This window comes from Hyla sarda, chromosome 13 (genome assembly GCF_029499605.1).
Source record: "Hyla sarda isolate aHylSar1 chromosome 13, aHylSar1.hap1, whole genome shotgun sequence".
NCBI lineage: Eukaryota > Metazoa > Chordata > Amphibia > Anura > Hylidae > Hyla > Hyla sarda.
In genome coordinates, this window is record NC_079201.1 from 31,878,123 (window position 1) to 31,895,382 (window position 17,260).

The 17,260-nt window shown below is 40.0% G+C and overlaps 1 protein-coding gene across 1 annotated transcript in view; it reads left to right on the forward strand.

Moving 5' to 3' along the window:
- TIMP2 (TIMP metallopeptidase inhibitor 2) overlaps nucleotides 1-16,532 on the forward strand; it is a 68,938-nt gene extending 52,406 nt beyond the window's left edge. Inside the window, exons 4-5 of the mRNA XM_056550173.1 lie at nucleotides 3,585-3,709; nucleotides 13,312-16,532. Of these exons, the coding sequence (XP_056406148.1) occupies nucleotides 3,585-3,709; nucleotides 13,312-13,509 (323 nt within the window). The 3' untranslated portion in view covers nucleotides 13,510-16,532. The remainder of the gene's footprint in view (nucleotides 1-3,584; nucleotides 3,710-13,311) is intronic.
- The last annotated feature ends 728 nt before the right edge of the window (nucleotides 16,533-17,260 follow it).

Below are 17,260 nucleotides of genomic sequence, written 5' to 3' on the forward strand. Positions count from 1 at the left end.
GGAGGGGGCGTGAGTATTAGATTTGTGGAGATGTGGAGAAGAGTTATCAGTCGAGTGATTTATACTGATAACCATATTTGGAGTTCAGAAGGAATATTTTTCCCCTGCAAGGTAGGATTGTAGGACGACTTTGACGGACCTGTGTCTTTTTTCATTCTTATTAACTTTGTGACTTTGTAACTCAATCACATAATAATTGTTTATTTTAATGGGCACTGTGAGATCCGAAAACTTTTTATATGTTGTTACTGATGAAAATTGAAGACCCTTTGTAATATGGTTGTTTAATTTTTTGGGGAATATTTAATAAAGAAAATGGCACCAGAAAATCCCACCACTGGAGTCCTCATACCTACTGGGACACTAACCAATCCTGCAGCAGCATCAGGCTTGTCCATGAGTCATGGACAAAGAGATGAGTCATGGACAAGGCTGCATGAGTAGACACACCAATCACCTCCCACCACAAGGGAGGGACATGCCCCCTTCTCCTAAGAGGATTTCTAACACTGTTAGATAATGAAAAGAGGGATTTTTACAATAAATATAGATGATAGAGGCATAAAAAGATATGCACATGGTCAGGATTAGGTACTGAGTAACATATTAATTCTTTTTTTTTTGTGGGATCTGACAGTTATGCTTTAAAACAAAAATATAAATACTCTATAGAAGCAAAAAATTGTTTTATTTGGTTACAGGTTTGTCAGCAGTCTTATTTAGGAATACATAGGGAAACCACATTTTTAGGCCATATTCCCCCTTAGTCCTATGCCCACTGGTTGGCTGAGGGGCATTTTCTGCGGGATCTGGTGAAAATTGAGGCAGAATTTGATTTACTCCTGTAAATTTTTCCTGTAGATTTGAAATCATGTAACAGCTTGCTAAGAGAAGAAAAAGCCAGTGCACTCACCCGTTCAAATTGACTTCTGTTTATTCAAAGTACATAATAGTACAAACGTGATAGTCCTGAACAATATCCCCGTGTGAATATTGGGGGACACAGGGATATTGTTCAGGACTATCACATACTATTATGTACTTTGAATAAACAGAAGTCCATTTGAACGGGTGAGTGCACTGGCTTTTTCTTCTCTTAACAAGCTGTTATATGGATGTCTGTTTGCCATTGCTGCACCCCCGCACAAACCCCGTAGTTCAATACCCATGAACATTGGCCATATAGGATTACCAGGCAGTGCCCAGTTCAATCTTTTTCCTCCTACCTTGAGATTTGAAATCATGACCTGAACATGCTAAAATTTAAAAGATCAAGGTGTCTGCAAACAGCAGTTTTTGTGTGGAATAAGAGCAGCAAGGCCTTCATACACATCGCTTTTTCAGCATTTTGAAACGCTTGCTAAAACATCAAGCCTTTATTCAGTGGTTTTTACAAAGTTTTTGGTGAATTTTTAAAAATTTGTAATATGTACTTTTCTTGCATTTTTTAAGAAAAAAAAAAACATATCCAGAGCTTATTGCATTTGGAAAAAAGTTCCGCTGACCGAAACATAATCGTGTATGTGCAACCTCAGGGGTGTGGAAAATTAATAAAATAACTACTTGTCCACTGGACTAAAACGGAGCAAAATCTACTTGTCCTTCATGACGATCCACTTGTCCTGGCCTATGTTCCCTTTTACACATTTTTTTTTTTTTCCTCCCCGCCTTATAATAGTCATAACTAACTACTATAATGCTACCTTTTAATTATTCCATGACATATGCTCCGAAACAAAAAAAATAATATTGGCAAAGGGAAATTGAAATAGTAAAAGAAAATGTAGCAAATTTGGTGGTTTTCTTTTCTACATCATTTACCTTGTGGTTGAGATACTTTAGGCCGCCTGATTACAGCAACACCAGATTTGTATAGTTTCCGTTATGTTTTACAAATGTTTAAAAAATTCTGGAGTTCTTTGAATTTTTTTAATTGCCATTTTCTGTCCCCTGTAGCTTATTCTTTTTTTCCCCCCGCATATGAGGGCTCTTTTTTTTGCTCCATAATCTGTTTTTTGTATCAGTACCATTTTTGTATTGATCTGTCTTTTTAATCGCTTCTAACTTTTTTTCTGGGATATTATAAAAATTGCAATTCTGTGGTTTGGTATTTTTTTTTTTTTTTTACCTTTACGTCATTTACCGTACGGGATACATAATGTTATATTTTAATAGTTTGTACAATTACGCACGCAGCGATAACAAATATGTTTATTTTTATTATGTTTACATACTTTTATATAGGAAAAGGGGGTGATTTGAACTTTTAATATGGAAGGGGTTAATGTGTGTCTTTTAAACTTTTATTAAAACATTTTTGTTCACACTTTATTAGTCCCTTAGGGTACTTTTAGGAGGAATCATTAGATTTCTCATACAGATCAATAGAGTGCTATTGAACTCCATTGAGCTGTGTGCTCTGCGATCCATTGATAGAGCCTAGTCCAGCCAGGATCTATCAATGACAGAGCCACGGACACTAGGTAAGCCCTCCGGCTCCACCCCACTAGCCCACCAGGGAGCATTCACATGTCCCTTTAAATGCCACTGTCAGCTTTGACAGCGGCGATCTAAAGTGTTAATAGCCAGCTGCGCCAATCGCCGCATGCTGGCTATTAGCGGCGGCCCCCAGCTACTGAAAACAGCTGGAGGCTGCAGAGTATGGAGCAGGCACGAGTCCGGAGACTGCTCCATACACCCCTCTGAGCGCCGCCGCACTTGTCGGGGGCTTTCAAGTCTGGCCCTGCTTGCCCGAAGCAGGGCTAAGGGTCTGAAAAATTCACCTGCCCGGCATCCAAAACTGCATGTCCCGGGTGTCGGGCGATAGGAATTCGACATCCCTGAACCTACAGTAATTGGTATAGGTTTATAGGTATAATCTGGCTGCAGTATTTTTAATCTTAATAAAATATTGTGGAAAAATGAAACAAAAAACACTACAGAACTCTGTAAGTTCAATCTTGGCTTGACATGGCTCTTGCATGTAAATTCATTCTAAATGAGATAGTATGAAAATGAAGTATTGTATTCTATTCCAGTAGTAGGATGACGTTTCAGATAGGAAAAGTCTGTTCCATGGATAGAAAAAGATAAATTAGGATTAGAGATGAGCGAACTTACAGTAAATTCGATTCGTCACGAACTTCTTGGCTCGGCAGTTGATAACTTATCCTGCGTAAATTAGTTCAGTTTTCAGGTGCTCCGGTGGGTTGGAAAAGGTGGATACAGTCCTAGGAGACTCTTTCCTAGGAACGTATCCACCTTTTCCAGCCCACGGGAGCACCTGAAAGCTGAACTAATTTACACTAGGGAAGCAGAGGTAAGCCCTCCGGCTCCACCCCACTAGCCCACCAGGGAGCATTCACATGTCCCTTTAGACGCCACTGTCAGCTTTGACAGTGGCGATCTAAAGTGTTAATAGCCAGCTGCGGCAATCGCCGAAAAAATACATTATTATAAGCAGAATTAGCCAAGTGAAAGATGTGTTATTATACTCAAAAATAGTAATAATCAAAAAGTAATACATCAAGTTTGTATTGAATGAACGTTTTTTTTACGCATTGTTACCATATCCTGTTTTCCAGGTAAGGCAGAGGGTAATGGAAAAATGCATATCACATTGTGTGACTTCATTGTGCCATGGGATTCTCTCACTCAAACCCAGAAGAAAAGTCTCAATCAGAGATATGAAATGGGCTGTGAGTGTAAGGTAAGTAGAAGAGTGAAACATGAACTGTAAATTTACACCCAAGATTTATTTCTCTCTTATTTGTCTACCACTATCTATCTAAAACTTTTTTAGTCAATATTTACACTTTTAACAGACTTAAACAAAACTGAGTTATAAAGGAATTTTCTGAAAGTAGCCACTTGGCTAATTGTAACAGTGCCACCCAGTAATGTATTATGTGGCATGCAAACACTGTGTGATGGCCAGCTCACCTCTCGGAAACTGCACGGACCCGCCCGGACCAGGTGTGTGAGGACAGGAAACAAAGAAGAAGTTGACCCAGCAGAGTAAATGCAAAATCCAGCTTTATTGAAGATAAAGGCAGTACATCAAACGTGGATGGGCAGGAGCAGCTTCTGGACGCGTTTCGAACTGGAATCCGTTCTTTGTCACAGATAACCCATGAATGCCCAATGTCCGGTTGAATAGACACCCGGGATCCAATGGGGCAGGTACATACACGTGTAATTACTACAAAGCAAATTAAAACCATGTGATCTTCCACAGAATAGGCACGTATAACATAGTAGTGTGAACAGAGCCCATAGTATATCCAGGATATGCCTGAAAAAAAGAGAAAAATAATACAAATAGACATCCATAGCGTGCAACACTAGAAATAGAATGGGCCACCGTTCACACACATGAACACAAAATGGGATGGGATGCACAAAACGAAAGCTCAAGACTAGAATCCTAGAGCATCTCAATGATATCAATAACCCCTCCAGACGAACACGTTCAGCGGTATCTTTTCATTTTGCTAATGTACACAATGGTTCACACGATGTGTTTGTGGCTTATGCAATTGAAAATATTCAGCCCCACACGCATGGTGGAGATTTGCGGAGACTTCTCAATCGTGAAGCCTTCTGGCAATTCACTTTGAACGCTGTTGAACCTGCTGAACTTAACATCCGGAAAGAATTATTTTTACATTATTAGAAACATATTCCATATTTTGACATTTCAGGTCTCTTTGCTGCCCCCTCTGTCTTGGTATTAACCTTTTTGGTAATCTATTGTATATTGATATTGGAGACATGCTGCATTCGTTATTATAGAAAAATGTTTTCCTTATTTGTGAAACATGCAGTGTGTGAACGGTGACCCATTCTATTTCCAGTGTTGCCTGCTATGGATGCCTATTTGTATTATTTTTCAAAATGTTCAGGCATATCCTGGATATACTATGGGCTCTGTTCACACTACTATGTTTTACTTGCCTATGCTGTGGAAGACCACATGGTTTTAATTTGCTTTGTATTAGTTTCACATGTGTTTGTATCTGCCCCCATTGGATCCTGGGTGTCTATTTAACCGGACATTGGGTATTCATGGGTTATCTGTGACAAAGAACGGATTAACGTTCAAAACGCGTCCAGAAGCTGCTCCTACCCATCCAAGTTTGATGTACTGCTTTTATCTTCAATAAAGCTGGATTTTGCCTTTACTCTGATTATGTCACATGCACCTTTATGCAGTTAGCATCTAACATTTTGCAAATAATATGCATAAAAATCCAGGCTTGTGGCTAAAAGAATGAACCAAGCAGGAGCTAAGACACACAACTCCTCCTACAAAAGTGCATGATGTGTACAGTTCATACATTAACCAGAACTCAACGACCAAAAATCTCAACGATTTGCATCACGGAGTTTGACAGATGCCCAGATGGTTGTAAGTAGGCACAAAACTGTCCATCTGCTCACTCTTGCAGTTCAAAAAGTGTGGGCTAATTGGACCCTTGCAGAGCGATCGCTAGGGTCTGATTGCAAATGGCGACCAGATGTCTCTTACCTTACTCCAGTAGTATTGATCAGGTCTATGATATTACTTAGTACTGAACAGTACATTGCAATCTAACAATTGCTTTTAATAGTCCCCTAGGTTAACTTTAAGGGTAGAGTGCCGTATTTTGCTGCTGCTTTTTTTTTTTTTTCTACTCATTGAAGCCAGTTGGTAGCAAAATCAACTGTAGAAAATACTGAGAAAGATATACAGCAATCAAAAAGGTCCATAAAAATGGTACTGATAGCTTAACTATAATAAAAAATATATAATATGGGTATTGTTTTAATTGTATTGACTCACAGAATAAAAATGACATGCCCGTTTTACTGTAAACTGCACTACATAAAATCGTGTGTAGTTTCCCTTGTTACACACTATGCTCCGGCCACAAGCACCGGCCGTGAGCCGGCGGGGCGGGATTCGCATCATGGGACACGCCCGCATGCGAATCCCGGCCCGTCACTCTCCTTGTCCCGCTCTTGCAGCTCTCTCACTCTCTCAGGGGGTGTGGGAGGTGCAACAACTTATAATGTGTCAGGTGCTTTTACTAATTATGGGTGTTCTGGCGCTTTAAATTTCAAAGCTCCGGCACGAGCCCTAGGTGATGGGGATGCACGCGCCGGAGCTTTGAAATTTAAAGGGCCAGTACACCCATAATTAGTAAAAGCACCTGACATAACATTATAAGTTGTTGCACCTCCCACACCCCCTGCCGGATCTTCAGTGCCTACTGCCTGAGAGAAAGTGTTCCTTATTGCCTGTTTTGCCATATCCGTGTATCCAGACCTTTTTGCTACGTTTTTTGACTACGAACCTTTGCCGCCTGCCTTGACCTTCTGCTACGCTGACTACGCTACAGCCTCCTCCTTCGATACCTCCCCTTGCCCAGTTAACTGTGTGGTCGAGCCGTGTCGGGGGTAGCGACCCAGATGTCGCCTGCCACAGCAAGCCCATCCTGCCTTGCAGCGGGCTCTGGTGAAGACCAGCGGCACCTTAGACTCCGCTCCTCGATACGGTCCAAGTCATCAGTCACACAGATAGAGGATCCACATCCAGTTCCGTTACATCCCTTCTGAAAAAAAATTTATAATTTTTATTTTGCTTTATGCTACATTTTATGCTAAAATGAAAGGTGTCTTTGCGAAATACAATGGTTCCACAAAAATCAAGCCCTCTTTGAGAAATTGTGGATTAGAGATGGGTGGGGAATAGTTGCCTTAGCTAGAGAATGGCATAATATTTATGTAGTGTTTTTAGTCAGAATATTTTTGACCATAAGCACTCACACTACGGAATCTCTGTCTGGAGGTATTTAGGGTGGAAATTCAGTCTGGAGTGGGTTCTGCCAAGACAAGCGTTAAAATGTGCTGTCTCTTTTTTTGGAGTCTGGGGTCCGGAATTTCTGTGATAGAAATTCTGTATTTTGAATGGTGCAGCAGAATCTCATTGAGAACAATAGAAGGCAGAATTCCACTCGGAAAATCCGTAGTGTGAATGGGTCCTAAACTCTTTGTTGATATTTTAAAACAGTGGTTGTGGCCACAGTCCCCAAAAAAGAGACATTTTACACAGACTAGTAAAACAGCCCACTTGTGTCTTCCTATATTACGATAGGAAGAGCACATAGGTTAGGAATCCCTTTAAAACCTCTCAGTTTACATTTCTTGGGCAGAATAGAATGTGGATGAGTCAATACTACCCAACAAAGTCACATTGCTGCTTTATAATGTTGTATAGCATGAAAAGGAAGCCTTTACTGGGAGGGCACAATCTCACATTACACACAGAGTTTCAACAAACCATTTAACTATTATTAAAAGCATGTGACAAAAGGTTTTGTGGTCAGGCGAGACAAAATTGGAACATTTTGTTCTAAGTTCAAAGTGTTACTTTGGGCAGATTCTATACAAGAGTGTAAGAGAACAAAGTGCTAAAAATTGTACATTAAATTCTCCTTTCTTTATATCATAAATTACTATTAGAGAAAAATATTCCTCTGTGTGACATTATATCAAGTCTTAACCCTGTAAATATACAGCGGATGTTCAAGCTGAGCTGCCCATACACCATATGCCACAGAATCCAGAATAAGAGATAACTGAGGTGTAATACAATAGAGAGTCAAAATTTGGCATGTCTCTTTTTAATGGAGAAACAGACACATCGTGATGGAGAGTACAACATTTTTTTTTTTTGTTTTAAAAGATTTAATCCTCGCTCTCAGAATTAAATTCACAGTTTCTATTCTCTTTCTTAAAGGGGTACTTCGGTGAAAACCTTTTTTCTTTTAAATCAACTGGTGCCAGAAAGTTAAACAGTTTTGTAAATTACTTCTATAAAAAATCTTAATCCTTCCTGTACTTATTAGCTGCTGAATACTACAGAGGAAATTCTTTTCTTTTTGGAATTCTCTCTGATGACATCACGAGCACAGTGCTCTTTGCTGCCGTCATTATAATAATAATAACTCTTTATTTATTGTTGTCCTTAGTGGGATTTGAGCCACCATGCTGCCCTTAGCATACATCTGCTATGCATGGTTGCTAAAATGGACAGAGATGTCAGCAGAGAGCACTGTGCTCGTGATGTCATCAGTGTTCCAAAAAGAAAGGAATTTCCTCTGTAGCATTCAGCATCTATTAAGTACTGGAAGGATTAAGATTTTTTAATAGAAGTAATTTACAAAAATGTTTAACTTTCTGGCACCAGTTGATTTAAAAGAAAAAAGGTTTTCACCGGAGTACCCCTTTAAAGGAAACCTGTCATCCTGTCCACCCACACTAGACCTAATACACTGGGTTATAGTGTGGGTGAACAGGAGTATGATGAGGGGTCAGTGACTAAAATACATACCTTCAGTCCAGAGATATGTCCCACCAAATATCTTCTTCTATCTTCTATGAATTGCACGCTGGAGGAGGGCTCTGCCAGCTCAATTTGAATATTCATTGTCGCTGGTCACGTGAGCGCTCAGTCAGCGCTTGCGCTCACGTAACCAGCGACTCCATGTCACTTGGACGTGGAGTTACAGACATAGAATATTCTCAGTTTTCTTATTGTAACTTTATTTACAAAAATGCAAAGATGTGAGCATGACATGTACCCGCTGCCTAAGGGTATTACAATCTAAGTGCACTACTGGCGATGGGAAACAAATTCAGAGGAAGCGTTATCATTACATTGTTGCAATAAATGTAATTGATCCGAAATATCAATAAATCCATTATCATAACTTGTAAACTCTATTCAGAAAACAAAAATTGCAAAAAAGTATAAAAATAAATTGAAATAGCAAACATTTATGCTTAAATGGGCACTGTCATGAAGTAAAAAAATTGATATGTTGTAGTACTTAAGTACTACAACATATCTCTAATATACTTTAATTAAAAAAAGTGATTTTAAACAAGTTTAAAATCACTTTTAAATTCGGCCACTAGGGGTCGCCCTCCTAGTGGCCGAATGCATTCAGCAGTGACGTCACTACTGGATTTCGACTCATTTCAGCCTGGCAATGAGTCGAAATCCAGGCACTGCTGTGCTCGCTCCCGCCTGTCAATCAAACAGGCGAGAGCAAGCACACTGATAACTGGGGCTACGCGCATTGGCCAGCTCCACTGGCCTCGCGCGCGGCCCCGCCCCGCCCCCGTTACCCTGTCCGGAGGCAGCGCTCGCACTCATTGCTACGCTGATCCTCCGGATGGGTAAGTCTGATCTGAGGTCTTATATAACTTTAAAAACTATAATAATTATGGCAGCAACATGTTATGGTTAGGATCCGGCAACTAATACTCCCAGCATGCCAACTACAACTCCCAGCATGCCCTGACAGCTGATGACTGTATGGTAATGCTGGGAGTTGTAGTTTTGCATTAGATGGAGGCACCCACCCTAATAATTACATGAGTGTTTCTCAAACAGTGTGCCTCCAGCTGCTGAAAAACTACAACAGCAAGCATGCCCTGACAGCTGTATGGGCACACTGGGAGTTGTAGTTTTTCAACAGCTGTAGGCACATTTAGTTTAGAAATACTGATGAATAATCATCAGGGTGCCTCCAGCTGTTGCAAAACTACTACTACAAGCATGCCCTGACAGCTAACAGCTGTCTGTGCATGCTGGTAGTTGTAGTTTAGAAACAGCTGTAGGCACACTGATGATTATTCATCAGTATTTCTATAATAAATGTGCCTACAGCTAATTCTAAACTATTTAGTGGCGTAATTAAGATCATTGGTGGGGTTTCTAAGGTTTTCTATTGTATTGCCAGTTATTTAGAATAGCTACCATTATTGTAATCGGTCCCGGGTCTCGGCAGTATTATCGTGCACGGCAGGCCGGCGATGCTCCTCTACTCCTCCTCCCTGGATAGCACATGCACAGGTAAACAGGGAGGAGGAGACCCCGGAGCTGCCTGCCGTGCTATTGGCAGATCATCTATGCGCGCTCCCGACAGAAGCGCTGCATAGACGATCTGAGGGCGGAAGCAAGCGCCCAGCAAGGCATCAGTGACGTTGCGCTTGCTGGGACGTGCTGCTTCCTGCCCTGCTTTATAGAGCAGATTTAGAAGCACTAAATCTGCTCTATTAAAGCGATTTAATTTTTTTTAAAGCCAGGTAGGGGGTTAGGGCTAGATTACTAATAGGTAGGGACAGATTATATTATATATTACTTGGTGGGAGCTACACTTTAAATCGCCCATAGTGTTGAGCGCATCCATAAAGTCTCATTATACAGGACTGTTGAAGTTTAAAGGGGTATTCCAGGAAAAAACTTTTTTATATATATCAACTGGCTCCAGAAAGTTAAACAGATTTGTAAATTACTTCTATTAAAAAAATCTTAATCCTTTCAGTACTTATGAGCTTCTGAAGTTAAGGTTGTTCTTTTCTGTCTAAGTCCTCTCTGATGACACCTGTCTCGGGAAACGCCCAGTTTAGAAGCAAATCCCCATAGCAAACCTATTCTAAACTGGGTGTTTCCCGAGACAGGTGTCATCAGAGAGCACTTAGACAGAAAAGAACAACCTTAACTTCAGAAGCTCATAAGTACTGAAAGAATTAAGATTTTTTAATAGAAGTAATTTACAAATCTGTTTAACTTTCTGGAGCCAGTTTATATATATATATATATATATATATATATATAAAAAATATTTTTTCCTGGAATACCCCTTTAAGCCGGGTGTGGAAAAATGCTGTAATGTAAGATTACAAAAATAAGATCAAAAAATTGCTTTTAAATATTCAACAAAATGGAAAGTGCATGAACAGAAGAGAAATCTAACTCAAATCAGTATTTGTTGCAACCACCTTTTTCCCCCAGAAACAGCATCTGTTCTACTAGGTTCAGGGATTTTGTATGATTATAATCTACCAAATATATAATAATTTTCAAATGTAGGTTGAAACAGTCACTAACTGTGTAGGATGCTTAAAACTGGGTGAGGATCAGCCAAACTCTGTTACGAAGGTTGTGATAGACAGTGTCGTGTCGCAGATCATCTGCCATGGCAGGACTGAGCACAGCAACAAGACACTAGTTAGTGTCTCAGCAAGGTCTCTCCCAGGCAAGGATTTCAAAGCAAACTGGAATTTCAAAATCAGCTGTTCAAAGTCTTTTGAAGAAGCACAAAGAAATGGGCAACACTGTGGACCATAGAATTAGTGGGCAGCCATGGAAACTTAATGTAGCACATCAGAGACCCATTATGCTTACTTTCCTTCTGAATTGGAAGATGTCTATCAGTGAACATACAGCAGTCTATCATCAGGTCACCACTGCAAGAATTCCATATATTTGGCTGTTTGTATATTTTTAAATATATGAAATAAAAGAAACATTTTAATGAGATTCTGCACGCGCTGGACGTCTTCTGTCTTACCCAATGTCAAGCAGGGCCATCAGCTCAGAACTGGCAGGAACCAGTGGGACCCACATATACTTGACTACTGTTCAAAAAGTCTGGCCAGAATTGGTCTCATGAAAGAATTGCACCTAGAAAGTATTATCTCTGACATGGAAACAAAGCCAAGGGACTTAACTATACATGAAAACATAGGAAGTGGAGTAGAGAATAATGGCAGCTGATGCTCTGGACTAATAAGTAAAAAAGAGGAATATTTGGCGGTAACCGAGCAGTTTGTTCTGCAATGGGCCGGAGAGCGGTACAATAGCGAGTGTCTGCAGGCAACAAGTGAAGCTTAGATTTGGCCAGGATTATTTGTGTCCCCAATGCTGAGAAATACACTGACTCCTTGACCTACGATGGCCCCGACATACGATAATTTCAACATGCGATGGCCTCTCAGAGGCAGCATCAACATACAGTGCTTTTTTATGTCGGGGCCATCGCATAAACGGCTATCCGGCAGCGCTGACTGCTTCAGCTGCCACCGGATAGCCGTTTCGGTGCCCCGTGAGCTCCGGTGATGTCTCTTACCTGTCCTCGGGGCTCCGGCACATCCTCTTCGGGATCCCCTGCATCGTCGGCGCTCTCCATCGTCGTCACCACGTCGCTGCACACAGTGTCCTGTCATCCAATAGGAGTGGCGTGCGTAGCGACGTGATGGCGGCGACGGAGAGCGCGGATGCCGGGGAAGCAGAGGCCTTGCCGGAGCGTCGGGGACGCGGCGACAGCGATGGACGGCGACATCCCGGGCAGCGGTGACGGTCCGGAGCGGCGGGGACAGGTGAGTACAACTTCCTCTAACAGTGGTCTTCAACCTGCGGACCTCCAGATGTTGGCTGTCCGGGCATGCTGGGTGTTGTAGTTTTGCAACATCTGGGAGGTCCGCAAGTTGTAGACCACTGTCCTATACTTTACATTGCATGGATCCCTCAACATACAATGGTTTCACCAAACGATGGTCCGTTTGGAACAGATTACCATCGTATGTTGAGGGAACATTGACAGATACCCATCCATTCTGCAATACTATTATGAAGGCTTCAAATTTATTGTGCAGCAGGACAACCACCCCAATGTCTATCTTCAACTTAAAGGAGAACAAGGATTGATGATTTAGCCCCCACAGAGCCCTGATCTCAGCACCATAGAGTCTCTCCGAAATTACATGATGACATGAAGAGACAAAAGGACCTGGACAAGCCATCATCCACAAGATCCTGTAATACACTTCAAATACTGAGAATGCACATTTTAAAGAAGAACAATATACATTTCTGTCTCTACGGGAGTTGCTTAGAAGAAGGTTTCAGTTGAGTTTGGTTGTGGCTGGGCTCCATATTGTTGATATTACAGTATTTGATTGTTTCTGTCCTCTCAGATTGGCCATAATAAACATTCATCTTTCTGATTCCTATTGATGTTCTCCCCAATCACAGATAATGTTCTCCCTATCACAGATAATGTTCTCAACATCACAATATTTCCATATTTTATTCATGGCTTCAACAATTTTACATTTCTAATCACGCCAAATATAGATTTGATTAATTTCTTTTCTCTTCTGTTCATTAACTTTGCATTTGGATTATTAATAAAAATAAACTACTAACACTTCTATTTTTTTTTTAAAGCATTCTTAAGTTGTAGCATTTTTTCCACATTTGCACAGTACTGTATTGCACAGTACAGTACTGATCACATATGGAACTCATTTTGTCTTGTTACAGTGTAATAGCCTAATTGGTAAACTAAGCTTTGTGTCCTACAGCACTACATATTGATAAAACATCTTTACTATGACAATGTATCCATTTAGCCAAGTAGTAACAATTGTAACTGATAGTTGTCTTTGTTGTCTCTCTACATTTTTCCTCAGATCTCGCGCTGTCCTTCCATTCCATGCTATGTTTCTTCCCATGATGAGTGTCTCTGGACAGACTGGATGACAGAGAAGAGCATAAATGGACGGCAGGCTAAACATTATGCCTGCATTAAGCGTAGTGATGGATCCTGTTCCTGGTACCGGGGAACAGCCCCTCCAAAACAAGAGTTCCTTGACATAGAAGATCCCTAAATCTTATTTTTGTGCCCACTCACCAGTTCTGAATTTTTTTTTTCGGTCCAGGTAAACATTAGTTCCTGCAAGTCACGTGGCTGAAAAGAAGAAGCTGGACCCCAAGCTGTCATGGGACAGGGGTTTAACCCCTTCATTGCTGAACGCTGCAGCACTGAAAGGATTAAATGGATCAGGATGAGGATGGACTCTTCTTCCACCCTAGATCTTAGACTTCCTCTCACCACTTTCCCTATCATACAGTTTATTGGAGCGCACAAGGCCACATATAGAATCCCTTTAATTCTGTGTAGCTGGTCTACAGTCTTTTCCTTGACTTTCCCCAAGTGCCCTATTCCCTTTACAAAAAGGATAACCTGCAAAGCGAGGTCCAAGCTCTGAGTTCTGTTTGCCCATCTGTACCCTCAAGTAATCAGTGTAACTAGTGTTCTCGTGCTATCTAAGCAGGGACTGGCTTTCTGTGGAATTCTGAGAATGCTTCCATTATAAGTTGCACCAATGTTTTCAAGTTTTCTGTATCTGTTGTTTTTTTTTTCTTTTGATACAGTCTGGGAGTGTTCTTCAAGGAACACTAATGCTATACTAAAGGTTGCTGTTATAAGAATCGCAGTTGCTGTGTATTATACTGACTTCAGCAGTAAAATGGGTTTATCATAGATTTCCTTTACATTTGAAGAGGATCTGCCAGCTCCCCGATACGTCTGTTTTAGCAAATATTTGTATGTTGGATTTTATTACAAATCTGGGATACACCATGAGCCCGGATTGAACCGTTTCAAAAGGAATAATAACACCTTGTTGTCTCTTTATTTATACACCACCAATTGTAATAACAAGAATAGCAAGATATTATTTATCAAATATATTTTTATTGAAAATAATAAATATAACCATTGGTCAGTACATTGAGATAGAAATATAAACGAGAGTTACAAAGGGTAGACCATTCAAAAACATTAAAAAGAAATGTTTTTGAGGTGTGCAGCTACCTTCTAAAACAGACATGTCAGCAAAGGTGAAACATTCACTTAAAAAAAATGATTTTATATAAAATGATGAATGATTTGGAGAGAAAGAAAAAAAGGTCAAACAAAATATGTATATTTCATCAGTAATTTATTGTAATCAGCTTAGCCGAAAGAAAAATCCAATAAGATACTCCGTTCAATCCTATGACCCGAGTGTAGTCAGCTAGTGACTACATTCAGGTCATTTTCTAAACATATCCAACTTTTGGATGGGACTGAAAAATTCTACAGATCACAATTTTTCTTCTGATTTAAAAGTGGGATACGCTTGGAAAATGTTATGATCGTAGTCAAAGCTGACTACGCTCAGGTCATAGGATTAAATGGGACCCGTGCCAGTCCTTGCGCAAATACAATTGCAGCCGATTTTGAGCTTCAAAAATTGTATCCACACCACAAATCATGATGTGAATGCACCCTAAACTTAAAGGGGTATTCCAGGAAAAAACTTTTTTCTTTTAGATCAACTGGCTCCAGAAACAGATTTGTAAATTACTTCTATTAAAAAATCTTAATCCTTCCAATAGTTATCAGCTACTGAAGTTGAGTTGTTCTTTTCTGTCTGACAACAGTGCTCTCTGCTGACACCTCTATCTGTCTCAGGAATTGTCCGGAGCATAAGAGGTTTGCTATGGGGATTCGCTCCTACTCTGGACAGCTCAAGAGACAGATGTCATCAGAGAGCAGTTAGACTGAAAAGAACAACTCAACTTCAGTAGCTGATAAGTACGGGAAGGATTGAGATTTTTTAATAGAAGTAATTTACAAATCTGTTAAACTTTCTTAAGCCAGTTGAGATATAAAAAAAATAGTTTTTTCCTGGAATACCCCTTCAACACCAGCTCCTCTATTTTTCCACGTACAGACTCCAATTCCAACACCATCATAAGTATAATATTTACCGATATTTACTTTAATAAAATGGTAACATAGTGCTGTTCACTGTCATGTATATATGATATTTAAATTTTAAGGCTAAAGTTACTTTTCTTGATCAGACAATGGTAGTGTACCCTAGTGATGTGCCACAAAAGTCTTTGCTGAGACAAGGTGATAAAGAAATCAAATTGATTGTTTTCATAGGAAGTACAGTAAGGAAATTCGTATGTTGATTTATACTTATATGATTGTGCATGCCACAGCATGCTATATGTAAGCAATTCAGACTGAACACTTAGCATGAGTATTCTTTTAGGTCCATTGCAATGTATTGCATTGTGAAAGCAGCAATATAAGCCTTGTGCACTATGCATCATAGTTCAGCATTCATTGTTGTAATAATATAGGACTAAACTGTGTGGAAAAACTGTAGATATCAGACATGGTTTAATGGTAAACTAAAACATTATACACAGCATATCATAGCCTCAGAGCACACAGGAAACACAGTGCACCCCACACTCTATACACTGTACCATCTTTATTAATACACAGTCAACAGTTACCTTGATATCATGTGCACAGGATACTCATACCCCTTTTTACAAGTTGTGTGTATACAGACCATAGCACCAAATCCTTTAAAGGTGCACAGGAGAGAATGTTAAACGTGCCTGATGTACTGTATAGCTTTTGGGAATATTTAATCCCTCATTACTAGAAAACCTTTATCATATTTATATCATACTATTTGGTATTTCCCTTTCTATTCCTGACATTGCTTTATGGTCTTTGTGTCAAGCCAATCCCTTTGTACAAACAAGTATACTGTAAATCACAGTAATGCTATTTGTAGAGTTCTTGCTTGGTAAGTATAAAACAGAATGTGTATTTTTTCTGCTGCAAGTATTAATTTAAAGCTTTTGTTATCTTTGTGTTTTTATTATTATTATAATTATTATTATTTTTTATTTTTTTGCTGAAAATAAAGTCTGAGACTTGTGGAGAGAGAAGGGGAAAGGTTGCATGTTCCGTGCTTTGCACTCATTCCGATGCTCGATGACAAATTCTGTATGTGAAAGTTTCATCGGTGCCATTAAAAAAGTATTATCTGCCAATAGGAGAGGCCTTTGACCTGTTATTGTGTGTCACTTCCTATTTAGACCGTTTTTTCCCTAATCTTTTATGTGCTAGGAGATCTGCATTAATGCGTTAACAGATTACACCATGTCTGCTAGATCAGTGGTCATCACACTGTATGCGGAAGTATTCTTATTTTAGACACGTACATTGAAAAGGTAACCTTCTCTAAAAAAAATGTGCTTCCTCACAAGCATGTAACTCCTCCAGGGCACACATACATTCATAATTCATAAAGAAAATGTGGTTGCTTCCAAGTCTGTTAGCAAAGCTGGGGAGGAATGGAACTGAAACCATGAAGACCTCACTGCTGTGAATTGTGTACTAGTGTAATCCGCATCCGATTCCTCTAGAAGCATTATGTGATTAATGGCATTAACCCAGATCAGGAAGGGAATTGTGTTGTTATAATTTCCTGGGGATGATTTGTCTTAAGGCCCCCCAAAAATGCAGAAGAAGGCTCCATTTTATGGTAGAGGGAGAGCACGGGAGGACTGCAGTTAGAGCCACGCTTCCACCAGATATGGAGCCTAAAGCACTGTCACACATCCATCAATATGCAGATACAGAGGCATATACCATTAGAAAACTATTTTTTTTATTCAACTCCTGAAGTCTAGAGAAGACAGAAATGTTATGAGTCAATAGGAACGACTTGCACCGCTGTTTAGCATCCAGCTTCTGACCAAGCTTGCACTCTTAGA